Raw genomic sequence first — 27570 nt, 5'->3', positions numbered from 1 at the left:
GTGTTTTCATGGAAAATAACATCCCTCTCCGAATCCCTAACACACTGCTCTCTCTTACCCAGATTTAGCTTTAAGGGCAACTTTAAAAACCGTGCCCTCTCTTTTGCTCCCCTCATAGCCATGCCAGGTTTTCCTTCACAATGTCTTCTATACCCACTGCTTCCTGTCCAACCTCCAGGACCTCTCTAGCTTGTGTCTTTATACCTCACATGCTATAGCTACTCCACTGGCACTTAGCCAGTGAGTGACAGACTGGGGCAGGCTCTTAGTGGCCTTGGGCACATAAAGGTGTCCATGACTTTGGGGAGACAAGTGGGAAGAGCCATTATGTAATGGTGATGGTGATGGTAAGGTGATGATGGTAAGAGTGATGAAGTGTAAACCATGCTCTCACAGAGTATTTTGGATCCAGAGATGGGTCAGTATGGTAGGCTAAATAACGACCCCCAAAGATGGTCAGATTCTCAGACCTCTGAACATGTTAAATTAAGTGGTAAAAAGGACTTTACAAATGTAATTAAATTAAGGATCTTGCAATAGGAAGATCATTCTGATTATCTGTGTTGGGCCAATGTAATGACAAGCATCCTTTTGCAAGGGAGGCAGGAGGGTCAGAGTGAGTAGTAAGAGGTGTAACGATGAAACATGAGGTTGGAGTGATGTCAGGAAGAGCCTTGAGCCAAGGAATGCAGGCAGCTTCCAGAAGCTGAAAAAGGCAAGGAAACTTCTGGAAGGTTCCAGAAAGAACCAGCCCTGCCAACACCTTGACTTGAGCCCAATGAAACTGATTTCAGACTTCTGGCCTCCAGAACTGTTAGGATAATAGATTTCTATTGTTTTAAGCCACCCAGGTTGTGAAAAGTTGTTACAGCAGCCACAAGAAACAGAGGCAGAGGGTTTTAAAGGACTTTAGAGAGTATGCTGTTTGAACTGGGCCTTGCAGGCTGAGTGGGGGTGTATCAGGCACAGAAGCAGTCAAGGTCACATGAAGTATCTGTGGCTGCAAGCACTCCATCCTCCAACCCATCTTGCATTCTCTGATCAGATTAATACTTCTATTTAAAAAAAATTTTTTTTTTAGAGAGAGAAAGAGAGCACAAACAGGGGAGGGGCTCAGGTAAGAGAGAAAGAGAGAGAGAGAGAGAGAAAGAGAGAGAGAGAATCCCAAGCATGTTCCACATTCAGTGCAGAGTCTGACATAGGGCTGGGTCCCATACCCTGGAATCATGACCTGGGCCAAAGCCAAGGGTTGGATGCTTACCGACTGAACCATTGGGGTATCCCTGACTGGATTAATACTTCTAAAGCAGTGTCTCACCTATGTCAGTCATCACTAACTCAACACCCCCCTCCCCCCATGATCCCCTCATGATGAAAGGAAGGGTCCAGACTCCTTCCTCTGGCCTTAAGATGTCTTCCATCCGCTCAGCCCACGTAACAAGCTTACAACTTCTTGACAAATCACAGGCAGGATTTTCACTCCATCCTTTCTATGTAGAATGCCTTGTTCCTACATTTTTGCTCATCAGGACTATTCTTTTTTTTTTTTTAATTGTTTTTAATGTTTATTTATTTTTGAGAAAGAGAGAGAGAGAGAGAGAGTGAGCGAGCACTGGGGAAGGGGCAGAGAGGACACACAGAATCTGAAGCAGGCTCCAGGCTCTGAGCTGTCAGCACAGAGCCCAACGTGGGGCTCGAACTCACAAGCCTAAGACCATGACCTGAGCCAAAGTTGGACACTTAACCAACTGAGCCACCCAGGCACTCCAGGACTATTCTTTTAAGACTCAGTTCAGAGCACTATCAACAATAGCCAAATTATGGAAAGAGCCCAAATGTCCATCGGCTGATGAATGGATAAAGAAGACGTGGTATATATACACAATGGAATATTACTCAGCAACCAAAAAGAATGAAATCTTGCCATTTGCAACAATGTGGATGGAACTAGAATGTATTATGCTAAGCAAAATAAGCCGGTCAGAGAAAGATAAATATCATATGATTTCATTCATATGTGGAATTTAAGAAACAAAACAGATGAACATAGGGGGAAGGGAAGGAAAAATAAGATAAAATCAGAGAGGGAGGCAAACCATAAGAGACTTGTAAGTACAGAGAACAAACTGAGGGTTGCTGGAGGGGTGGTGGGTGGGAGGATGGGCTAAATGGGTGATGGGCATTAGGGAGGGCCCTTGTTGGGGTGAGCACTGGGTGTTATACATAAGTGATGACTCACTAAATTCTACTCCCGAGATCATTATTACACTATATGTTAACTAACTTGGAAGTAAATAAATTTATGTTTTACTTTTAAATCAATAATTTTTTTAAATGTTTATTTAATTTTGAGGGGGGTGGTATGGGCAGAGAGAGAGAGAGAGGGAGACAGAATCTGAGGCAGGCTCCGAGCTGTCAGCACAGAGCCTGATGCGGGGCTTGAACTCACAAACTGTGAGATCATGAGCTGAGCCACAGTGGGACACTTAACCAACTGAGCCACCCAGTTGTCCCTAAATAAAATTTTAAAAATTAAAAAAAAAAAAAAAAGACTCAGCTCAGTGGAAACCATTCCATGAAACTGTCCTCAACCCCAAGTTCAGAAATAATCCTCCTTTCCTGGAGCCACTGCATCTCTTCCTGCCAGCACCCCTCCTTATAGCACCGTGTGCTGTGTGGTCCCCTGGTGACGAGGCTCGTGTGCCACCTACTGCATCAAGGAGGTACCTGGTCCTGTGTCATAAACATGTAGCCCTCCTCCGGCATGGCTGGGGCTCACACCTTACACCCTGTGGATTTAGATGCAACTCGGTAGATATTTGCTGAGCAAAGAGCTTTTCTTCATCATTAGAGTGGCACAAGGAAGGGACATCTGGGTCATGCGACAGAGTCAGAAGGCATGAGCTTGTCTGCAATAGAGAGCCAGCCTGTTTTGTCCACGTCAAGGGGCTGATATGGGGGCCAAAGGAGATATTTTGAAATGCAATTTATTTATATTCTCTTTCAAGAATGAATCTCAGAAAGCTATCAAAAGAAATAACGGTAAAATATTCTGCAATCCAAGAAACATTTATACTGATGTGTTATTTTCAGATACAGAGATCTACCATGCCACTTTAAACTTTAGTCTCCCCCCCACCCCCGACACACACCAATTTAAATTACTTTCTGTGACCAGATTACACAGTGGCAATTATTAGTGGTTGAGTCAGAGACATAATTTACGGTTCTGCCTTCAAAAGGGTAAGAGCTTGGGGGGTGCCTGGATGGCTCAGTCGGTTGGACATTTGGCTCTTGATTTCAGCTCAGGTCATGATCTCTCTGTTTGTGAGATCAGGCCTGCCTCAGGCGCAGTACTGACAGTATGGAGCCTGCTTGGGGTTCTCTCTCTTCCTCTCTCTCTCTCCTCCTTCCCTGCTCATGCTCTCTCTCTCTCTCAAGATAAATATAATTTTAAAAAACATTAAAAAACTCCAAAAAACAAAAGGATAATAGCTCATGCATTTAGAGGATTAACGTCTAATATAAAGCAGCCAAAATACTCTTGAGTGGAATGTTAGTACGTAACATGTGCATTGTGACCTGGGCAAGGGGGTCGTGGCAGTTTTCTGGACACTGAGAAATTCTGCTGATGCTTGGAGCTGATGAACCGTGACACTAAACCCTTGATTTAAGCCCTGTGTCATTGGGATACCTCAATCAGCTGTTTCAGGGGGAATCCACCACACCTCACGCTCATCTTCCAGTTCTTGGATGGTCCGTGGTTTCCTTCAATTTCAAATTCCCTGAGGGTGAACCACCTTCCGTCCTCACCCTTTATACACCTCTGTGCGATTCCTGTGAGACAAAAATAAGAAGTCATAAGGGAGCGCCTTCTCAACTATAAAACCCCCCCAAATATGGCCCCCCCCACCCCCGCCCCGTGGATCTTGGCTCAGAATCTGTAGCGAGAGAGCTGAGATCCCTCTCAGGGCCCTACAAGCAGCCTGAAAGGCAAGGGCAAGAGGGGACTTCCTGCCGTGTGCACGCATATCATTGACCTTTGTGCAACAAGGAAAATAATTAACACCAACATGTATTTTTTAAAAGTATTTCACTACATTCAAAAGAGAGAAAACTGAATGGCCCTGAAGATGGATGAGCAGGCTTCTTCTTCTTGCCTTCTCTGAGAGGTAGGCTGGGTTTCAGAGGGGGCGCGAGGCCACACAGGTGGATGAGTGGCTGCTGTCACCACCACCACATCTGCCTCACCTTGTTGGTCATCCAGCTAATGGCAATCAGTTATTTCTCATATTTTGGACTCAAAGCTATTTTATGTGAAAAGTATGGAAATGTCATCAAGGGGGCAAAGTTAAAGTACACACCTGAAATTTGGCCCCAGGGAAACATTAACACTTGTTGGTGCCTAAAGAACTATATTTGGGGAAGGGGGAATCAATTATGACAGATGAATGTTTATAGTGTACTTTAACAATAATGATTTGCAAAGTATTTTATATCCATTATCTCATTTTTCCCCCTCATAATAACATGGCAAGTTTTATTATTATTCTCATTTTGTACAGGAGGAAGGTCAAGGTAAGAAAGACCAGGAATTTGGCCCAGACGAAACACACACTTTTGGTATTGCTGAAACATGAATCTGGGTCCTCGAATTCTAAATCCTGTGCTCCTCCCAGCGAGATCAAGGCTCTACAGATGTTATGAGGATGGTACCGTGAAGGTTGTTGCCAGATTTCTCAAACATGTACCTTTTCTGCCCTGATATTAAACTACTTGATCTCATTGGGTGCTGGACAGCATCCTGTGGACCATTTCCACGGGGGAAAGGAAAAATGTCCTGTTATGTTTGCTAATTTTAAGTGTGGAAATACCATTTCTTCCCTATCTGGGATGCTGTGCAGAAAAGAGTTAACAGGGCAGACCTGAGGCTGCTACCTTTAGAAACGTCTGCTTGCAAGGTTGGCTCTTGACTGGTATCTGGGAACTTGCATTTAGGGAGGGGTCCTACCATTCCTAGAACTTAAGAGTGTCTCGCTGCCCTAAACTGTTTATACAAACAATATGGTTTCCTTTTGGGGGTCTAGAACTTTGGCATGTGCTAGGCAGAGGGCACCTACGTGATGACCCCCTGATAAAAACCTGGACTCTGAGACTCAGAGGGGCAGATTCCTCTGGTAGACAGCATTTCATACATGTTGCTACAATTCATTGCTAGAGAATTAAGTGCACCCTGTGTGACTCCACCAGGAGAGACCCTTGGAAACTGGCACCTGGTTTCCTTTGGACTTTGTCCTGTGTGTCTTTTCCTTCCTTGATTTTACTTTGTACCCTTCCAATTTAGTAAATCATCACCATGAGTTCACTATATGCCGAGTCCTACGAATCCTCCTAGGGAATCACCAAACCTGGGGATGGTCTTGGGAAACCCCTGACACAGGTGTCTACCCCTGAACAATATATTATTCACACGGGTACTTTCCAGTTGAAAAGCATAGAGGACCATGAAGCCCACCTTCTTTCATTTTTCTCTTATATAAAATCCCCTTTGCCTCTCCACAGGTCACAGGAACTTTTCGAAGGTGAAAATTCATATTTGTATCTCTGGGAATTCTTGGACCTGCAAAGAAGCATTATTGTTTTTATTCCACCTTTCTCTACAACTGTGCACTGTTCCAACCTCCTCCCTCTTGAGATCTTTCTTTTATAATTTAAAATGTATTGGAGGGATTTGCCCCATGGACTCATTACCCTTCTAGGTCTTTCTTCTATAGCAGATTAGATGCACAAAGATAATGTCATCCTCTGAAAGCCTGCATTAAATGTCTTGTGTGGAGGTGTCTAAATCTCCAAGTTTGTTGACTACAACTCCCCATCATGCAATAATTTTCCTCCTATCATATTATTGCTTTGAAGTTATGTAGATGGAGATAAGCCCTTCAGCTTTTAGTTTTGTCTCCTCACTTGAGGAATCAGCTGAGGGACAGAAAACAGGATTGTAATGGAGTGCCTAGAAGGGATGGTGTCTGTCTTCCCTCCTTGTTCTCTGCCTGTTGCACTTTTACTTCATGTGAGCTTTCTCTGTGGCTGAAGGAGAAACTCAGGGTGGAGTGTGCTAGAACTGAAAATGGCTCAGGGAGGGGACCTCTGCACATCCTTTGGGCAGGGTCACTGGGATCTGATTCTGCCGAAGCAGGTGTTGCAAGTCTTAAAACTGACTTCAGAACATTCTGGCCAACATTTAGGGGGATTCATTAAAGACACATGCTGGGGCTTCTCTCTGGGATGGGAAAGATGGGTGGCCATGGTCTTCCCAGAGTCAGTTCGGTTAGAGCTGGGGTAGGCCTAGAAGGCCACCCAGTCTAATTTACCTGCCACTCACCCAGAGAAGGAAATGGAGTAAAACACCCACAAATGGTGATCCAAAGTCACACAACCAAAGGAAGTTTGGGAATTAGGACATAGGTCTTGTATTACCAGCGAGGGTCCCTCTTGATGGGCAACCTATGGCTCTCTAAGCTGTAAGAGATCAGCTAAAAATCATGTGAGTCACACCGTTTGTATTTTTTTTCTTTATATTTTCCTTCTTCAAGTGTCATCAGTGTAGTGAAAGAATCTCTGTATGGGCCCAAGGAGGCCTAGGATCTCTCAGATCAACTGACTAATCAATGGAGTGGGTGTTACTACCATCTTGTCTTGTTGTTGAAATTAACCAAGGCCAATGAATATCATAACATTTGTCACTTGCTCTAAGAGCCAGTTAAGAAAATTTATGGATCACTCCAAACACAGAGTATAAAACAAGAATTTAGATACTTAATTATCAAAAGTATATTAATTCCTTCCTTTTACCTCTTTTTCTGACTCTTCTCAAAGGCCCAGTGTTGACTGTTTTTCTCCCTGAGAAAGTAAAAAAATAACATAAATGTGTCTTGTTTATAATATTACATTTCAAATAGTATTGTTTTGCAAAAACACCATTCAAACGTAACTTTTCAGAAGCCTGTCTAGTACTTCGAGAAAAACAGCAAATGTGTAGATCAGGAGTCAGGAACTTTTTCCTGTAAAGGACCAGGGAGTAAATACTTAAGTACATAATTGCTGTTGTGACTACTCAAATCTGGTGTTGTATTGTGAAAGCATTCATAGATAACACTGAAATGAAAAGATGTGGTTGTGTTCCAATAAAACTTTATTTATAAACAGTCAGTGGGCTAGATTTGTCCTGTGGGCCATAGTTTGCTGAACCCTGGCCTAGACTTAGTTACAAAGATGATACTTAACTGAGATTCATCCTATATTTCTTTTACTATTATCTCTAAGTCAGTCCAAATAAATTTGAAATAGTGTTTTATGTATTTCCAAAGCAACTGGGTAAGAAGAGTGAGTTAGACATCTATTGAGTGCTTCTTGTGCGCCAAGAGCTATCCTTAGACCTTGTCCTTATCAACTTACTTCATCCTTAGAACAAGTGATCAAATAGGAACTAATACTGTCCTCATTTTACATATGAGAAAAGTTAATGCTCACAGATAAAAATACAAATTAAAGGAAGATGCTGAAGACTTCCTTTGGGGGATGGGAAGGGGAAAAATAGTTTCAAAAAGAGAGGGAGGCAAACAATAAGAGACGCTTAAATACAGAGAACAAACTGAGGGTCGATGGGGGGCAGGGGAGAGGGGAAAATGGGTGATGGGCATTGAGGAGGGAACTTGTTGGGATGAGCACTGGATGTTGTATGTAAGTGATGAATCATGGGAATCTACTCCCAAAGCCAAGAGCACACTATATACGCTGTATGTTAGCTAACTTGACAATAAATTATATATGTTTTTAAAAAGCAGGAATATAAGGTCTCAAGAGAGATCACATGGTGGATTCTACAAGTAGATAGCTGCCCAAAACTCCAAACTTGAAAGAAGATTTTTGTGTTGAAAGTGGTGGCAAAAAGGATCAAGGAGTTCAGAACTAACCCAATGAAAGGGAACTTCTAGAAGCTGATGCCCAAATTCTAAAAGGTGTAGGTAGTGATAGCACAAAGGGTTGATTTAAAAGATGTCCCAGAAGAATGTAGTATCTAATTTATGTGTTGATTGTGTCCAAAAAAAAGATTGAGTCATGTCCATGTGCATATTTGTATCTACCATTATTCAAAAGTGTTTGAATGTTGAGGGCAGGGACACACCTGGATGCTTTTTCTTTCTAAAGGTCTGTGCCCATGGCTGGAATCCTGGGGTACTAATTTGGGTAGTTCAGGGCCCAGGATAAAATCTCCTCCAGATACTCAACCATCTGGTCTTTCCTTTAAGCAGACTATGATCAGATGAGGCTGGAAAGGAATCTTTTTCTTCAACCAAGCACAAAAAGCCTTCATTTTGCGGGCCTTTGCTATAACAAAGGGTTTTTAAAAACTCATCAAGATACAATGGACCCAGGAGATATTTATTGATGATTCCTATTCTAAGAGGAATCACATCCCAAGATCAAGCATGTTCTACTCTACAAAGTATCACCCTAAGGAAGTTTATCAAGATTTTATGGAGGTACATAGAGAGGAGAGATTCCCAAACCTTCATAAAGGAATCATAAGCATAGCTATTGATACTAAAGATTCAAGAGATGTAAAATAAGTAACACGTAGACCTCAAATAAATAAATAAATAAAACTTTCTTTAAAAATTGCTCTACATTGATCAGTTCCAAAGAACATGATTGTGCCAAGTATGGTAGTTAGTATGGTGGCCAGGTGACAAAAGCCAACCCACAAGTGTGGCTCTCTGTGGAACAGCCCTTTCCTGTCACTTGTGATGATGAAGTGGTAGGTTTGCCCAGGAAAACTAGCCAGTTCTGACTCAATCTACCTCCCTTCCTTCCTCCTCTCCCCCGCCCCCCCCCGCCGCCCCTTCTCTCTTTTCTTGCAAGGGTCAAGGCCCACTGTCCGATGAGAAAGCTCTCTCTGCTTTCTCTGTGCTGTCTGTCCTCTTCTTTCCCATAGGTGGCCAAACTTAAACCCCAGCCCTAGCTACAGTCTGAGTCTGTTGAGTAGTAGCCATTATTGGCAAACATGCATTCTCTTGCTCTCAGTTTCTCTATGTCTAAGTCCTCTTGGGACTAGTGTGTGAGCTAGACTCTCCTTTCATCAAAATCACAGGATATAAAGCTGTACGTGAGGTTGAGATGGGCCTTGGAAGGCAGTGAGTCTATTACTATTTATCTTACTTTATAGATAAGGAAACTGAGGCAGAAGGGAGAGAGTGACACACTCAAGTTCACATGATTACCTCAAGGTCATGGGACATGAGGAAGGACAGCTACATCATTTGTGAGTGACATAGTGTTTTATGGCTAAAACGACTTCTAAGCTGAAAAGCTATCAGCTCAGTAGAGGCAGCACTGCAGTGGCACTTGGGCCCCAGTTTCTGATTGCAGATTCACCACCAAATTACTTTTTTGTGGTGTTGCCATCTTTCTCTCCCTGTCACATTTTGGAAATTGACTAAATCTGATGTATTTCTCAACAGTACAGCTACATAAAGCAATAGGGAAGTAGGTTGTTAAAAACATAGAATAAAGCATGAAAATTTAGATGTTTAGTTACTGAAAATGGAAAATGCATACATATTTTACATCTTTTTTTTTACCTTTTGGTCTGCCTCTTTTCCTTGGAGCTCTGTTACTCAGATTTTGGATTCTACGTTTGTATCTCCTCACTGAGAAAACAAAAATATAAAAATATTGCTAAACATCCAATAGGTCAATGAAGAAATCAAAGAAGAAATTTAAAAAATACATAGAAACAAAAGAATATGAAAACACAACAGTCTCAAATCCTTGGGACACAGCAAAAATGGTTCTAAGAGGGAAATTTATATTGATACAAGAATACCTCAAGAAACAAGAAACATCTCAAATACATAATCTAACCTTACACCTAAAGGAACTAGAAAAAGAATAAACAAAGCTCAAGGTTAGCAGAAGGAAAGAAATAATAAAGACCAGACCAGCAATAAATGAAATAGAGACCACAAAATAGAAAATATCAATGAAACAAACAGATAGTTCTTTAAAAAGATAAAAAAAATTTAGCCAGACTCATTAAGAAAAAAAAAGAGAGGAAACAACATCAGAAGTGAAAGAGGAGAAATAAGAACCAACACCACAGAGATACAAAGGATTATAAGAGAATGCTACAAAAAAATTATATGCCAACATATTGGACAACCTACAAGAAATGCATAAATTTCTAGAAACATACAATCTTCCAAAACTTGAATTAGGAAGAAATAGAAAATCCAAACAGGCAAGTTACTAGTAATGAAATGGAATTGACAATCAAAAAAATCCCCCAAAGTCCAGGACCAGATGGATTCACAGGTGAATTCTACCAAACATTAAAGAAGAGTTAATGCCTATCCTTCTCAAACTATTTCAAAAAATAGAAGAGGAAGGAAAGCTTCCAATTACTTTCTATGAGGCCAGCATTACCCTTATACCAAAACCAGACAAAGACCACAAGAATGCAAGAAAGCAAGAAAGGAAGGAAGGAAGGAAGGAAGGAAGGAAGGAAGGAAGGACGGAAGAGGGGCACCTAGGTGGCTCAGTCAGTTGAGCATCTGACTTCAGCTCAAGTCATGATCTCATGGTTCATGAGTTTGAGCCCCACATCAGTCTCACTGCTGTTGGCCTGTCAGCACAGAGTCTGCTTCAGATCCTCTGTCCCCCTCTCTCTGCCCCTCCCCTGCTTGTGCTCTCCCCAAAATAAATAAATATTGAAAATTTTTTAATTAAAAAAACAGAAAGAAAGAAAGAAAGAAAGAAAGAAAGAAAGAAAGAAAGAAAGAAAGAAAGAAAACTACAGGCTAGTATCCCTGATGAACATAGATACAAAAATCCTCAACAAATTATTAGCAGACTGCAATCAACAATACATCAAAAGGACCATTCACCATGACCAGTGGAATTTATTCTAGAAATGCAAAGATGACTCAATATTTGCAAATCAATATGATGTACCACAACAACAAAATGAAAGATAGAAATCATATGATCATTTCAATAGAGGTAGAAAATGCATTTGACAGAATTCAACATCGTTCATGATAAAAACTCTCAACAAAACAGGTTTGGAGGGAATGTAACTCAGCATAATAAAGGCCATATATGAAAAACCCACAGCTAACATCATACTCCATGGTGAAAAACTGAGAGCTTTTCTTTTAAGATCAGGAATAAGACAAGGATGTTCACTCCTACCTCTTTTATTCAATATTGTACTGGAAGTGCTAGCCACAGCAGTCAGACAAGAAAAAGAAATAAAAGACATAAAAATTGGTAAGGAAGAAGTTAAACTATCACTATTTACAGTTGATATGATACTATATATAGAAAACCCTAAACACTCCACAGAAAAACTATTATAAGGAATAAATGAATTCTGTAAAGTTATAGGATACAAAAGTAATGTGCATAAATCTGTTGCATTTCTATACACTAATAATGAAGTAGCAGAAAGAGACATTAAGAAACCAATTCTGGGGGCGCCTGGGTGGCGCAGTCGGTTAAGCCTCCGACTTCAGCCAGGTCACGATCTCGCGGTCCGTGAGTTCGAGCCCCGCGTCGGGCTATGGGCTGATGGCTCGGAGCCTGGAGCCTGTTTCCCATTCTGTGTCTCCCTCTCTCTCTGCCCCTCCCCCGTTCATGCTCTGTCTCTCTCTGTCCCAAAAATAAATAAAAAACGTTGAAAAAAAAATTAAAAAAAAAAAAAAAAGAAACCAATTCTGGGGGCACCTGAGTGGTTCAGTCAGTTGAGCATCTGACTCTTGATTTCTGCTCAGGTCATGAACCCAGAGTTGTGGGATGTGGCCTCATGTCAGGCTCTGCACTGACCATGGAGCCTGCTTGGGACTCTCTATGTTCCTCTGCCCTTCTCTCCCACCCTCTCTCTCTCTCTAAAAAGAATTCCATTTGCAATTGCACCAAATATAACAAAATACCTAGGAATAAACTTAACCAAGGGGATGAAAGACCAGCACTTTAAAAACTATAAAACATTGATGAAAGAAATTGAAGATGATGCAAACAAATCCAAAGATATTCCATGCTCACGGATAAATAAATATCAAAATTTCCAGAGTAATCAAAACAGAGGTTCAATGCAGTCTCTATCAAAATACCAACAACACTTTTCACAGAACTACAACAAATAATACTAGAATTTGTATGGAACCACAAGAGACCCCAAATAGCCAAACCAATCCTGAGAAAGAAGAATAAAGCTGGAGGCATAACACACCCCGATTTCAAAATATATTACAAAGCGGTAGTAATCAAAATAGTACGGTAATGGCATAGAAACTGATGCACAGTCAATGGAACAGAATAGAGAGCCACACTAGTATGGCCAATTAATTTATGGCAAAGGAGGAAAGAATATGCAATGGGAAAAAGACAGTCTCTTCAACAAATGGTCCTAGGAAAACTGAACAGCCACATGCAAAGGAATGAAACTGGACCACTTTCTTACACTATATACAAAAACAAAAAGAATTGAAGACTTAAATTGAGACTTGAAAACACAAAATTCCTAGAAGAAAACACAGGTGGTAATGTCTTTGACCTCAGCCTCAGTAACATTCTTCTAGATCTTGCTCCTCAAGCAAGGGAAATAAAAGCCAAAATGAACTATTGGGACTATACCAAAATAAAACTTTTGCATAGTGAAGGAAACCATCAACAAAATTAAAAGGCAACCTACTGAATGAGAGAAGATATTCACAAATGATATATCCAGTAGGGGGTAAAGTATATAAAGAAGTTACACAATTCATAAAAAATGGTTAAAAATGGGTAGAGGATATGAATAGACATTTTTTTTCCAAAAAAACCCCCATACAGATGACCAACAGACACATGAAAGATGCTCGACATCACTAATTATCAGGGAAATGAAAATCCAAACCACAAGGAGATACCACATCATACCTGTCAGAATGGTTAGAATCAAAAAGACAGGAAACAAAAAGTGTTGGTGAGGATGTGGAGACAAAAGAATTCTTGTGCACTGTTGGTGGGAATGTAAATTTGTGCAGCCACTGTGGAAAATAATATGGAGGTTCCTCAAAAAATTAAAAATAGACATAACATATAATCCAGTAATCCCACTACTGGGTATTTACCCAAAGGAAAAAAAAATTCTAATTCAAAATGAAGTATGCATTCCTATGCTTGTTGCAGCATTATTTACAATAGCCAAACTATGGAAGCAATTGAAGTTTTCATTTACAGATGAGTAGATAAAGAAGATGGTGTGTGTGTGTGTGTTGGAATATTACTCAGCCATAAAAAAGGATAAGATCTTGCCATTGGTGACAACATGGATGGACTTAGAAGGTATAATACTAAATGAAATAAGTCAAATAGAGAAAGAAAAACACCATATAATTTCACTTACATGTGAAATATAAAGAATAAAACAAATGAATAAACAATAAAAAAGCAGAAACAGATCTATAAATATAGAGAACAAACTGATGCCAAAGGGGAAGAGGTGGGGGATGAGGAAAATGTATGAAGGAGAGTGGGAGACACAGGCTTCCATTATGGAAGGGCTAAGTCACAGGCATAAAAATTATAGCCTAGGGAATATAATCAATCTAGGTAGGGTGACTGTGTGGGGAACCAGCTGCACACCCACTGACAGTAGGACCATAAGACATGATTCTCATGGCCCTCTCTGGGGAAAGGAGGAGCTCAATTAGCTTTTCTTGAAAGATATTCTGTTCAGAAAGATGAGATCAACTCAGCAAGGGTGTGGACCTCCTCTAAGGGGGAAGTGGTAAGCAATCAGCTCCTGTTTTAGAGGAACTTTCATGGACAGATTCTCTTAAAGAGGAGTTCTTTAAAGAGCCCGCAAACGTGGCTCATGCAGCCTCCATATCTGGAAGACATGAAGAATTGATCATAAGAAGGCTATTCCTGCTTCTTCCTTCTCCCCCTCTTCCACAACTTGAATTAGCTGAAAACATAGATACTGAGTAGCGTTAGATAAGAGTATGCATAAAAGAAGCAGCTGGTCTCACCCAACTTCTTCACTACATGTTTTCCAGTTGTAATATTATATCAGTTCAGGCTTTTTAACATTGTATGAGAATATCACCGCTGCCCAAAAGGATGAGCACAACTCCAAATCTTACCTAAGACTTCGTCTTGGGACAAGAAGAGAACTATTTCAGAGAACAATTTTGAAAAGAAGTAGAAGGAACAAAGGTGATTTGTGCTTAAACTGCCAACTCCAACATTTTAACAAAGCAGGCAAGACAGAGAGGTTTCACAAAAACTCAGAAGAACAAAATCTGGGACCTGGGTAAGTGTAACCTAAGAAATAACTAAGGCAAGTATGGAGGTAAAATGATAGAGATAGTAGAAATATATGTATATATTTATTCATATGTTTATATTTTATTTATATTATTTACATAAATATAGGCATGTATTACATACATATGAAATGGGAGGAGTTCAGTTATGTTATATATATAACGATGAGATGACAGAAATAATCAGAAGAAATGGAAAGGAAACAAAATATATCCAAATATGTTTTGACTCCACAAGAAATACCCTGCCACCTCTATGTGCCATATCAACGTAGTAGCAGTATTTCATAGGATCTGATGTTAAAGAATGAAGAAAAAGAAATGTACTCTATAAGAGGAACATAAGTAGAACAGGATTGGGAAAGAGAAAAGAAAGGACAGATACCATATGTTTTCACTCTTATGTGGGTCCTGAGAAACTTAACAGAAGACCATGGGGGAGGGGAAGGGGGGAAAAAGTTAGAGAGGGAGGGAGGCAAACCATAAGAGACTCTTAAAAACTGAGAATAAACTGGGGGTTGATGGAGGGTGGGAGGGTGGGGAGGGTGGGTGATGGGCACCTGTTGGGATAAACTCAGGGTGTTATATGGAAACCAATTTGACAATACAGTTCATATTAAAAAAAAGAAAGAAAAGAAAGGAGAATAAGATGAGGAAAGAGAGGAGGAACACAATGGAAATAAACAATTGCAAAGCTGGATGCAGAGAATGAAGTGTCACTCATTTTTTTTCATCCTCTGCTGCATGAACACAGTATGGCGTATGCTCTGATTGAGCTTGGTTTAAGTAACGGTTTCCCAGGCTTAGATCTGATGTGATACCAGGACTCTAGCTCCTGCTTAACTGATTCAAGTTCCCTCTGTCTGTTTCCCCTCATTCTGTTGAGGGGTGTGTTCATTAGTTACAGCAAACATCTCCAACATTTTCTCTTGGTGCCTCATTTCCCATTCAGGGCTAGTTTGTCTCTGACCATGTAGCTCTGTGCTATATTCAGGTTCTAGCTCCTATTCTTGCCAAAGAGTCTCAGGTGCCAAGAAGGCCAGGTTTGAATCAATAATCTGAGTTTTCCTCCATATATGAGGAAGTCAGTGACTTTGGATGAAAACGTGAAGGGCATGTAGCAGATTGCTACTTGTCCCCCATGATCATTCTCTCCTTCTTTCATAGAAATAGAGTTACAGCTGAACCCATGGCTGCCTGACTAGAGATTATATTTCTTGGCCTCACTGGCAGCTAGTGCTGGCCATGTGAGTAAGTTTTGGGCAATAGGATGTGAGGAGAAGACTCTGGATCTTTCCATTAAAAGAAATAGGTGATTTCTCTGCCCATTTTTCCCATTCCCACTGGTTGGGAGACAAAGGTCTGGTTAGACCTGATTTCTTGGACCCAGAGAGGGAAACTATGTGTTGAGGAAGGCAGGTTCTTCCTCCCATTTCTGGACTGTTCGATGAAAGAGAAATAAATTATGTGGCTTAGACCACTGTATTTTGGGCTCTCTTTGTTACAACAGCTTAGCCTGTACTCTAAAAAATTCATTATTTATGAAGCCCTTTGGAGATTTCAGAGGTGCAGCAAAGAAAGGTCTGGAAGGAATATCAGAGTTGCAGTAGCGCACACGTGTGAATTCACAGATTTACCTGTGCCTTTTTTGAGACTGCTTTTTTTACGTTTATATCTTCTCTTTTTTCCTTCAAACAGAAAAGAAAATAATCCTTTAGAATTATAAACAGAAATTTACAAGATTTACATGCCAGTTACCTTCAAGTATTTTATTTTTAAGTTTTCACTCCACTTTTGTAGTGCTAAATCTCCAGCTACTAACATACTATCTTGGTTGTCATTACACTGAAAACAAAAATAGCAGCAAACACAACCTACATTTATACAGTACTGGTCATTTACTGTATACTTTTACCTATTCACATGAGAGTTTCTCATTCACAATAAAGATAATCCAAAGGCAGCTGAAATTGGATAGGGGCTAACAGAGAAGAGGGGGAGTGTCAGAAGGATCAAGGAAAAGTAGGTATCAGAAATCACAAGTATATATGTCCTGGGTTTTGGGGTTTGCCTTGAAAAGCTAAAGATATAATCCATGTTTATAACAACAAGAACTTAAGAAATAAGTAGAAAAAAATCAGAGAAATGAAGACAAATTTAGAAGGGGATAAACGAGATTAGATGTTTCAGAAATTAAAACGAAGAACATAGATTTGTAAAAAAAAAAAAAAAAAAAAAAAGAAACAAAAGGAAACAGGAAGTATAAGAACAATTAAGAAATATTAGAAAAAAATAACCAATGGAAGATAGTGAACAAGTCAGCAGACTTCCTAAGAAGAAATTCAAAATAATAGAAGTACTTCAAGATAAATTCAAGAGCAAAGTTTTTGAAATTGTAACAAAAAATAGAATATACATATCATAAGTACATGTATTTTCACCCTGTAGCAAAGAAAATTGACTCCAAACCATCAACCCTGAGATATAGTCCAGCAAATTTACTGGACTTTAAAGATAAAGAAAGAATGGAATGGACATTGTAGACAAAAATGTCAAGTCATTTTCAAGGGTGGGGATCTTATTGGCTATAGAATTTTCTCCAGTAACACCTAATGCCACAGGAAAAATGGAGAAAAATCTACAAGATGCTTCTAGAAATAGTGAGTAAATTATTTTTCACATGTGAAAAACAAAACCAAATACTTCTAAACAGGGAAATTCTGGGGCGCCTGGGTGGCGCAGTCGGTTAAGCGTCCGACTTCAGCCAGGTCACGATCTCGTGGTCCGTGAGTTCGAGCCCCGCGTCGGGCTCTGGGCTGATGGCTCAGAGCCTGGAGCCTGTTTCCGATACTGTGTCTCCCTCTCTCTCTGCCCCTCCCCCGTTCATGCTCTGTCTCTCTCTGTCCCAAAAATAAATAAACGTTGAAAAAAAAAATTTTAAACAGGGAAATTCTGAGAAGGTTGTTCCTAGGAGTAATTATTGAGAAAACTACTAGGGGATTCACTTCAGCAAATCAAGATGAGACAGGAAGAATTTTGGCAAAAGAATTACAATAAAAGTGGTGAGTGAGGTGACAGACCAGAATGTTAAACATACGTGCCCTGACAATGTAGAAATGGTATAACAGCAAAAAAACGTGTGAGGAAGGGGGAAATACGGGTGGTAGAGTAGGATCATTGACTGGTGGGGTCACAGCATGTTATTTGGGCAAATCAAGGAGTAATATAAAAAACATTTAAGAGCAGAAAGATAGGGGTGCCTGGGTGGCTCAATTGGCTAAGTGTCTGACTTTGGCTCAGGTCGTGATCTCACGGTTCATGAGTAGGAGCCCCGCGTCGGGCTCTGTGCTAACATCTCAGAGCCTGGAGCCTGCTTCGGGTTCTGTGTCTCCCTCTCTCTCTCTCTGCCCCTCCCCCCACTCATGCTCTGTCTCTCTCTCCTTCAAAAATGAATAAACATTAAAAAAATTAAAAGGGCTGAAAGATAAACATAAGGGTAACATCATGATGGATCTAGAGAATATAATGCTAAGCAAAATAAATCAATCAGAGAAGGACAAATAAATACCTTATGATTTCACTCTTTTGTGGAATTTAAGAAACAAAGCAAATGAACAATAACAAAAAAGAGACAAACCAAAAAACAGACTCTTAACTACAGAGAACAAACTGGTGGTTACCAGAGAGGAGGTGGGGTGGGTGGGTGAAACAGGTGAAGGGGATTTAGGGTAAACTTATCATGATGAGCACTAAGTAATGTATAGAATTATTGAATCACACCTGAAACTAACATAACACTGTATGTTAACTAGACTAGAATTAAAAAAAATACTATTTGACATCAAAGGAAAAAAAAAGAAAAATAAAATCATGATCTAAACTTGGGTGGGAAAGGAAGAGTGGACAGAGAAATAGGGCACATGCTAAATTTATCAATTTGGGGGCACAGAAATTAATGGGTACTGTCTAATACAGTACAGAGGGTATATAAAAGGAAGGTATATGAAAGTAATGCTAAGAGTAATCACTAGAACAAAAATATAAACATTCCTAAGTATCACAAGTATATACTTACTCCTAACCAATGAAAATACGAGAAATGAGTACAGTTCAACCATTCTTTTCTTTTAAGGGAAAGACCCAGAAGTGGCTTGCACTTCTTTAGCTCAGGGGTCTTTCACCAGAACTTGGTCACAAGTCTGGGACTAACCACAGGGAAGGTTGAGAGGTTTAGTCTAGCTAGGCAGCCATGTGCCCAACAGTAACCACTGGAACAGAAATGCAAACCTTCCCAGCTATCAGAAGTATGCACATGTACATAAATGCATAGAAGAAAATGTTGACATTTTTAATATCCAAGACACTAGAATATATAATATAAATTAGCATAACAGGAACCAGACCACACATTTTGGTCCTATCAATAAAAGTAAATGGATTTAAATCACTTGTTTAAACAAAGACTTTGAGATTGAATTCCAAACTAAACTCCAGCTTTTAATCATATATAGGAGACCCTTGGAAAAACGTATTTTTAAGATGTTGAAGACAAATGTATAGGCAAAAGTATATTGAGCTTACATCAACAAAAGAAACCAGGGAGTCACCATCTTAATATCATAGGAAGTATAATTCAGGCCAAAAAGTTTTAAGAAAGTAGACATTACGGAAATACAACGAGAAACAGGTAGAAACACACGACTAGTAACAACTTTATTTTTACCTCCCTCAGTCAATGAGAGGTCAAGTGCACAAAACAAGAAGGCCCAAATAATACATTTAACAGGGTTGATATGGTTAATTCATATTCAACTCCATATCCAAAAAAGAGAGAATGTTCATTTCTTCCCAACTTTTCTTAAACAATTCTTGGGTCAAAGAGGACTTATAAATCCAAATTGCAGACTATCTAGCAAATAACAATAATGAAAATATTTGCTGTGAGAACCTATGCACTATCTAATTTTAAAAAGCACTAATTTTGGAAAGAATGAAAAAAATACATGCATACAGTCAGTCGTTTATTCACAGATTCCATATTTGTGAACTCACTCACTCGCTAAAATTTATTTTTAACCCCCAAATCAAGGCTCATGGCACTCTCATGGTCATTCACGGGTGGGGACAGAGCAGTGGGTCCTTTGAGTTGCTGATGGCGCATGTTCCCAGCTAAAGTGGAGCAAGGTGATGTTCTACCTTCTTGCTTCCACTCTCATTCTGTACACAAGGGTCCCTTTGCCACTTATGTAGTGTTTTTGCTGGTGATTTTGTTGTTTAAAATTGCCCCCAAGTGTAGTGCTGCTGTGCGATCTCTTGTCCCTAAGCAAAATAATTGTGATGCACCTTATGGAGAAAATCTGTGTGTTAGATAAACTTCATTCAGTCAGGAGTTCTAGTGCTATTGGCTATGACATATATTGGATATGAAATATATATATATATATACATATATATGTATATATATATATATATGTATGTAAAATAAGATATCTTTAAGTAGAAACACTCATAAGAACACAAAGGTATGTGTTGATTGGTATATTGTGACCAGAGGCTCACAGGAACCTAACCCTGTATTTCCTCTAGAAGCCATAGTTCAGTATTAGCTAATTCTGTGTTTAGGGTGACTTTATAGAACATATCTACTCTGAATAATGAAAATTCATTGTTTATGTATATATATATGGATATGTATATATGAGTATACAATGTATTTTCAGAATCCATCCACTTTTTTTCATTGCTTTTTATTTCAAACATATTTTTCAATCTCAGAATTTTTATTTGGTTCTTTTTTATAATTTCTATTTCTTTGTTGATATTTGCTATTTGCAGAGAAATCATTTTCTTACTTTTTACATGACTTTATTAAGCGTGTTTAAAATAGTTGACTTTAAAGTCTTTGTCTAGTAATTCCAGTATCTGGTTTACCACACATACAGTTTCTATTTTTCCTGAGCATGGGGCCATACTTAGTTGTGTTTTTTTTTCTCTAACGTTTATTTATTTTTGAGACAGAGAAAGACAGAGCATGAACGGGGGAGGGTCAGAGAGAGAGGGAGACACAGAATCTGAAACAAGCCCCAGGCTCTGAGCTGTTAGCACAGATCCTGACGCGGGGCTCAAACTCGTGGACTGCAAAATCATGACCTGAGCTGAAGTCGGGCCCTTAACCGACTGAGCCACCCAGGCGCCCCTTAGTTGTTTTTTTAAATTTTTTTTTGCATGTCAAGTAATTTTTTCTTAAAAACCTAACATCTTAAATAACATGTAGTAACCCTGGAGATCAGATATCCTCCTTTCCTCAAAGTTTGTTGCTATTGCTGTTGGGTTTTGTTGCTTATTTTGTGCTTTGTTTCTGTCAAGTCTGTGTATTTTTCTGTCAAGTCCATGTATTTTGCCATGTGGTCCCTGAAGTTTCAGCTCAGTTAGTTTAATGGTCAGCTAATGACTGGAAAGAGATTTCCCTGAAAAGCTAGCACCGATAAGTCTTCCAGTATTTGTCAAGGGGCTGTAAAAGCCTGTGTCGATGCATGCCTTCAATGCACAGCTAGGCAGTTTACAATTCCACCTTAGCTGTCGTTTCCTGCTTGAACAGAGCCTCCAGGTTAGAGCTGAGGGTTTTCTCAGGTCTTTCCTGAGCCTTTGCATAGCCCTGAGCATGTGCATTTCCCTAGACATGTGTGTGGCCTTCCAGATGGCCAGGGATATTTGCGAGTTTTATATATACGTATCTATCTATCTATATTTATATATTATATATAATGTATTACATATTTATACGCATATAAGCTATACATATTATACTATAGTACTGTATATTTATATTTATGTATAATATACAAACTGTAACATTTATATGTATAAAATATATACTTTTATAACTTTATATATATTTATTATTTATGTATGCATTGTCATATAAATATATAATAGCTTTATAGTTTATATTTATATATTTACACATTACATATATTATATAATTTATAGACATATTTTATATATTTAATTATATATGTGTCACATTCTACCTGTAGTTTACTTATAATTTATAATTTTTATATATTTTCACATATGACACATTCATATTTATATATTATATATTCTATTTATCTATATAAATACATTTCCATATTATATATATTTGCACATAATATGTAATTATATATCTTTAAATAAAATATATAAAAATATACACTTACATACATGTTGGTGTGTTATATGTGTGCATGTTTTCAGAATCCACCTATTTTCGAACACCTCTACTGCTCCCAGCTTAGTCCAGCCCAACAGTCCCCTTGCCTAGATCATTACAACAGTCTCCTTACTGATCTCTCATGCTACCCGCCTAAAGTCTATCCTCCATGTGGACTACAGAGCAATCCTTCAAAAACACAACTGAGATTCTACCATTCCCTAGCTCAAACCCCTCCAATGTCTTTTCCTCTTACTGAGACAAGAATCCAAAGTCATCGCTATGGCCTCTGAGGTCTATATGACCTTAAAAACCACTTTCCACTCACCCCTCTTTATCTCTCCAGCCAGTGGTCTCCTTGACATTCCTCAAAAGACCCTGCACATCTCAGCCTCAGCACCGTGGTTTATTCCTTCACCCCACTCAATATCTACTTATGTTTCAGTTTGTCAGTGAGGCTCTAACTGGCCACCCCATATAAGATGCATGTTTCTGCTGTTGCTCAATAAGCATCTTAGCTGCCACCGTTTTCACTACAAACATTTTGCTGCATAACTAATTGGCTGTAAGGCAATTTTGCTGTAAAAGATAAATCATGAAAAGTAAAAGAGGGATGTAATGGAACATGAAAAATGAATAACAAAATTAAAAACACTTTATTGGCAAATAAAAAAATATCTGAATACATTTAAAATGTGTAGTGCAGATTCATGGCAACACTGAACACACAAGTAACTGATTTTATTTTGTGGATTATACCTAAGCCCTTTCTTCAAAGTCTTTTGTTTATAATATTATAATAAGTATATATATATATTTCTTTGCTTGTTGATTTGTCTCCATATTCAGCATTACACTTTTTCTTTCTTCACTAAAATTTCTTTCATCATCAAGAGAGGTGTCAGTTTCCAAATACTAGGATGGTTATCTGTAACTGAGCTTTGTCATGTGTTGTGAAAGTTTTCTACACTGTTCTTGGCATATTGTTACATGTCTATTGAGGGATATTCCAAACTTCTGTGGGAAATGTGGCCTTAAAACTATACTACTGAATAGACCGTTATGAGGGCTACGACTTATATAATACAAAAATGTGAGTACTGTGTCAGTGAAGAAACAAAACCAAACTGCCATCCAGTTCTTTAAAAAATTTTTAAGGCAAAATTGCCTTATAGCTAATTAGTTATGCAGTAAAAATGTTTGCAGCAAAGATGTCTACAGCAAAGATGCTTACAGTGAAAATATGAGACACAGTTTCTGTCACTCTATACCTTCAATTGGTCTTTATTTTCTCTTCACTTCAGCTGAGGGGAAAAACATTTTATGTAGTGTCAACATCAAGTGCAAAGGTCCTGAGGCAGAAAATTATTTGGTTTGTTCAAGCATGCCAGAGTGGTGTGTGAAGAAAAGGATAATAATAGACGAGATTTAAAGAGATAATCAGGGGCATCTAAAATATTATATATTTATTTACTTGTGTATAGTCTATACCCCCCGTCCACTAGAATGTAAGTTCAGTGAGATTTTGCTCACTTCTTTGTTCCTATTGAGCGGCTTTGGCAATAGATACTTGTTGAATAAATAAATGAAGGATGTAAAAAGAAAACAGAATACATAAGTAGTGAGAAGGATCGTGTTCGTGAGTTGAAAGACTCAATGTGTTAGAAATGTCAATTCTTTCCAAATTCATCCTAAGCAATTTCAATAAAAATTCAATAGGATTTTCAAAGGAACTTGACAAGATGCTACCAAAATTTACATGGAAGAGAAAATGTCCAAAATAGCTAAGATAATTTTGAAAAAGAAACAAGTTGAGAGGAACTTGCTTTACCAGATATCAAGATATTATTAAGTGATAGTACTAGAGTGATGCAGAATTAGATAGAGCAGTGGATCAGACTAGAAAGCCCCCAAACAAAACCATATATACACATGGCATCTCAATGCAAGCCATATGTGACACTACATATGGAGAAGCTGGGACAACTGGTTATCCACGTTGGAAAAAAATTAACCCCCCTACCTTATATCACACTAAGAACATTAACTCCAAAAGGATTAAAGAACTAAATGAGAAAAGAAATAAGAGTGTCTTAACCTGGTATTCCCCAAAACAAATTTTGAGTTAAGTGTTTGTGTTCAGGAAGTTTATTTGTGAAACTGTGTCAAGGATTGGGAGTCAGAATGGGAAAGAGGCAAAGAGTAGGAGAGACAGCCAATGGGGATGGTTGCCACTGTGGTCAACTGGGTCCTGATGCTGCTCATCTTAGAAATGGAAGAGAAAGTATTTATTCCTGGATCCTGTCCTTCATTCCTCAAGATATTCCTCCATTTTTGGTTCAAGCTGCTGAGTATATGTATTGCCATTTGCCGAGATAAGGGTGACTGGTAGTGAGTTACAGGTTTGGGAGTGAAATAAAGAAAATTGCTTGGGGTTACCTGGGTGACTCAGTAGGTTAAGCGACTGACTCTTGGTTTAGGCTTAGGTCATGATCTCACTTTTGTGAGATCGAGCCTGCATTGGGCTCCACACTGAGCGTGAAGCTTAAGATTTCTCTCTCTCTCTCAAAAAATTTTAAATTTTGATACAGTGTAGTTAACATACAGGGTTATACCAGTTTCAGGTATACAATATAGTGATTCAACAATTTCATATTGGCCATCATATTTTAACTGACATCTGGATCCCCAAACTGTATAAGTGTTTATGAGATTTTTATATTCAATCAGAAAAAAATCCTTTGCATTCTGATTTCCTCACATGCAAGTAATAAAATGACCACAGATTTCCTATTTAAATAAAGATTTGAGAGCCTTGTCTCATTTAAATTCAGTCCAGATTATGTAATGGGGAAAAAAGATATTCTTAGTAACAAGCAAATTTGTACACCATATAAGACTTTTTAAAAAGTGTAAGAAAATTCTTATTGGAAGAACATCAAATAAGATGTGAGTAAGTGGGTAAAAGTTTCTGTTCTCCTTAAATTAATATGCATTTTCAATGCATTTCTTTTTTTCAAGTTTTTATTTAAGTTCTAGTTAGTTAACATATATAGTGAAATTGGTTTCAAGTATAAAATTTAGTGATTCGTCACTTACATATAACACTCAGCGCATTTCTGATCAGAGATTCCAGTAAACTTGGGAAGGAGGTGGGGGATCTTCTCAAGCTGATTCTAAAAATCACCCCCAGTGGGTCATCAGGATGGTGCTACCTGTGAGCTCTTTTTTTCTTTTCTGTAGCCCCTTTGATTACAAAAGAAAATCTAGTATATAGAGAGGTAAAGGCACTATGTGATTAAAGTGGTGGTTCAGTTACAGTGTAATAATGTAGGGAATATTTTTTAAATTCCCACCTCACGTAAAAGCAAAGGGGCAAAACCCATGGGATTATAGGTGTAAACATTACAAAGGGGCAACATATTAGCAACACATATGATGAAGATTTAATGCATATATCAGATAGGCTTTTCTATATTCATTTGGCAACGCAAGGAAAGACAACCAAACACCACAACAGGAAATATCGACACAGTACTCTATGACAAAAGAGTTCGATGAAGAAGAAAAAAGAAATGACCAGTAACAAATGAAGAATGCTCAAGCACCTTAAAAATGAAGATAGTGCATGTTAAAGCAATAGTTCAATTAAGATGTTAAATGCTATTATTGTTTAGCTTTGATGTATGAATTTTAAAAGGCAAGATGGTATAGAATTACCATATTAAGAGAAATAACAATGTATTCCAAACTGAGATAATACATGCATAGAAAAATTCTGGGAAGGCATACACAAATGTTTATAAGAAACATTTTAAAATCAGAATAAAAGGCAATGTGAAGATATGGCCATTTGGAAAAAATAGTTACTTTAAAAGGCATTCACTTTTTGTCTTATGAAAGGTATAGAAAATAATGATAAGCTTTAGCATTAAAAAAAAAACAGTTCATTTGTAACATAAAAAATAAAGTAAATTCTTATTCACTCTTACTTATTTTCTCATTGTGTTTTCCCGAAGTAGAACTGTTTCCAATATCCATGGTATCTAGAAAGTAATAGGTGGTGGTCAGATGACTATAATTTATAAATAAAAATTACAAATCTTATGACAATTCCTACTGTGGAAGGCTTGAGTTTATAATGATCTGAGTACCATTTCTATCTTCCTTCTAAAGGAAACAGACAAGTACTGGATTGATATCTAAGGTCTTCTTTATTTCTCGGAGACTTTGAAAAAACTCTTAATCACTTAAATACATCAGTTTCCTCTTTCATGAAACCAGGGATAGCAATTGTTATCCTGTTTAGGCTTTAAATTTTTTATGACAATAAAATAAGATCTTATTTACAAAAGTTACTGAGAAATCACCTGGTTAGTCAATAACATGTGGGAGGGCATCCTTCAAAAACATATGTTGAGTTTAAGAATAGTTATCTGGGGCCTTGGTTTCCTGACAGGTAAGAGGGCCATTTGTCTTCCGAGGCTTTTCCAAGGTCGTGACAAAGTGACACTATTATCTACCAGCTGAAGAACACTTGGATTTCTTCATTCCATGGACAAGGGTGGATGTCACTATATAAATCCAATACTTTAGTATTGATATATTAATAGAGTAAATGAGATACTGCCATTTTTACCAGTGTATTTCTACTACATTATACATGTAAATCGACCAGCTCACCCTGTTAAACATGACTGTATAAAGATTTCTTGCCTCCTTGTCATTCCCAAAAGGCTCAGGTCAAGCAAATGCAAAGAATGGGATTTGGGCTTGGATGAATCCCTTCTTTATCAAAGGGTGCTCAGAGTCAAGTCCAGCAGGAAATGAAAGCTCTGATTTCAGACTCCTGACATCCTGTAGCCCGGGGCCATGTGGGGGTATATCCACCCCAAGACCCTTGGGCAGCCTTACCCATCATGTCAGATGCTTGGATACTCTTACCCCTTGTTCCTTGGCCTCTTGACATACCTTTTGAAAAACACATGACACAGGAACACTTCTTATTTCCAAGTCCTTGAGGCTCTGCTCCTAAATTGTGATTTGTAAAGAGTTTTCATTTGTATCTCCTCTCTTCCAATGATCCTCTGTTCCCCCACTCCTCCACCAAAGGGTCTCTCTACCTCTGAGATCTCTTTCTTTGTTTTTCCCCCATTGTCTTTGGCCTTTCTCTCCAACCTATTTTTTCACTTGAATCATTTTCTCTTTGCCCCAAATCTGTATTTTTGTTCTTCCATTTTTCTTTATGTGCTTTTCCTATCCATTCATTTATGGCATTTATTACCTACTTTTGTATTTACTTTATGTGATATTCTTAAAATAGTTTTTGTAAATATTCTGTATAACACTATAATAAAGTAAATTTTGCCAGAGAAATTTCCAAATGTTGGAATATAGGAAGTGAAAAAAATTTTTTTTCACTCATTCAATAAGCTTTCAAAGCCTCTTTCAGGTGCCAGGTGCTGAGATGGGTGCTGATAATAATTCAGGCACAAGACTACTGAAGCATAGTGGCTGCCAATCTTATGAGCAACCAGGGAATTGACACAGAAATAAATGAGGAAACATATTGAAATATGAAGAAGCATGTGCAAAGATCTAGATCCATTAAATGCAAGTAACCACAAGAAGTTTAGTATGTCTGAATACGAAGTGAAAGAATAAAGGGCAATGATGAGGATGGAGAAATAAACAGGAGCCCTGAGTTAAGCGACTTTAGAGGCCACATGAAGGAGAACTAAATACTGAAGGAAATGAAAGGAAATTAGATGCAGTTTTGAAAGATCAATTTAGCTAAATCACTTAGCATACATTTGGTGGGAACAAGATTAGAACAGGACCCTGTAGACCTAGTTCAAGTGAGAAGTGATATAGATGTGTATTAGAGTGTTAGCACTGAGAATGGAGGTGAAGGGACAGGTCGGAGACATTTAAAAGGAAGAATTGATACAGGTAGGTTATAGATGTGGTGTATCAATTGAGGAGACAACGGTATCAGGG

The 27570-nt window shown here is 38.4% G+C and overlaps 1 protein-coding gene across 4 annotated transcripts in view; it reads right to left on the bottom strand.

The window, feature by feature from the left end:
- SP100 (SP100 nuclear antigen) overlaps positions 1-27570 on the bottom strand; it is a 102377-nt gene that overhangs the window by 10912 nt on the left and 63895 nt on the right. For 3 of the 4 annotated variants that reach the window (XR_003971352.1, XM_030328149.1, XM_030328148.1), the window contains exons 14-20: positions 26542-26601; positions 25563-25616; positions 16013-16063; positions 9642-9710; positions 6853-6900; positions 5516-5620; positions 3695-3837 (exon numbers count right to left, since the gene is read on the bottom strand). Coding sequence is in view for 3 of the 4 variants with exons in the window: in XM_030328149.1 (XP_030184009.1) it covers positions 3695-3837; positions 5516-5620; positions 6853-6900; positions 9642-9710; positions 16013-16063; positions 25563-25616; positions 26542-26601 (530 nt within the window). In the remaining variant the exon portion in view is untranslated. The remainder of the gene's footprint in view (positions 1-3694; positions 3838-5515; positions 5621-6852; positions 6901-9641; positions 9711-16012; positions 16064-25562; positions 25617-26541; positions 26602-27570) is intronic. The other variant, XM_030328150.1, reaches the window with a different exon arrangement.

The sequence above is a fragment of the Lynx canadensis genome, chromosome C1, assembly GCF_007474595.2.
Source record: "Lynx canadensis isolate LIC74 chromosome C1, mLynCan4.pri.v2, whole genome shotgun sequence".
Taxonomy (NCBI): domain Eukaryota; kingdom Metazoa; phylum Chordata; class Mammalia; order Carnivora; family Felidae; genus Lynx; species Lynx canadensis.
Note: the sequence above shows the minus strand (reverse complement) of the source record. Positions and strands in the feature narration are given on the sequence as shown.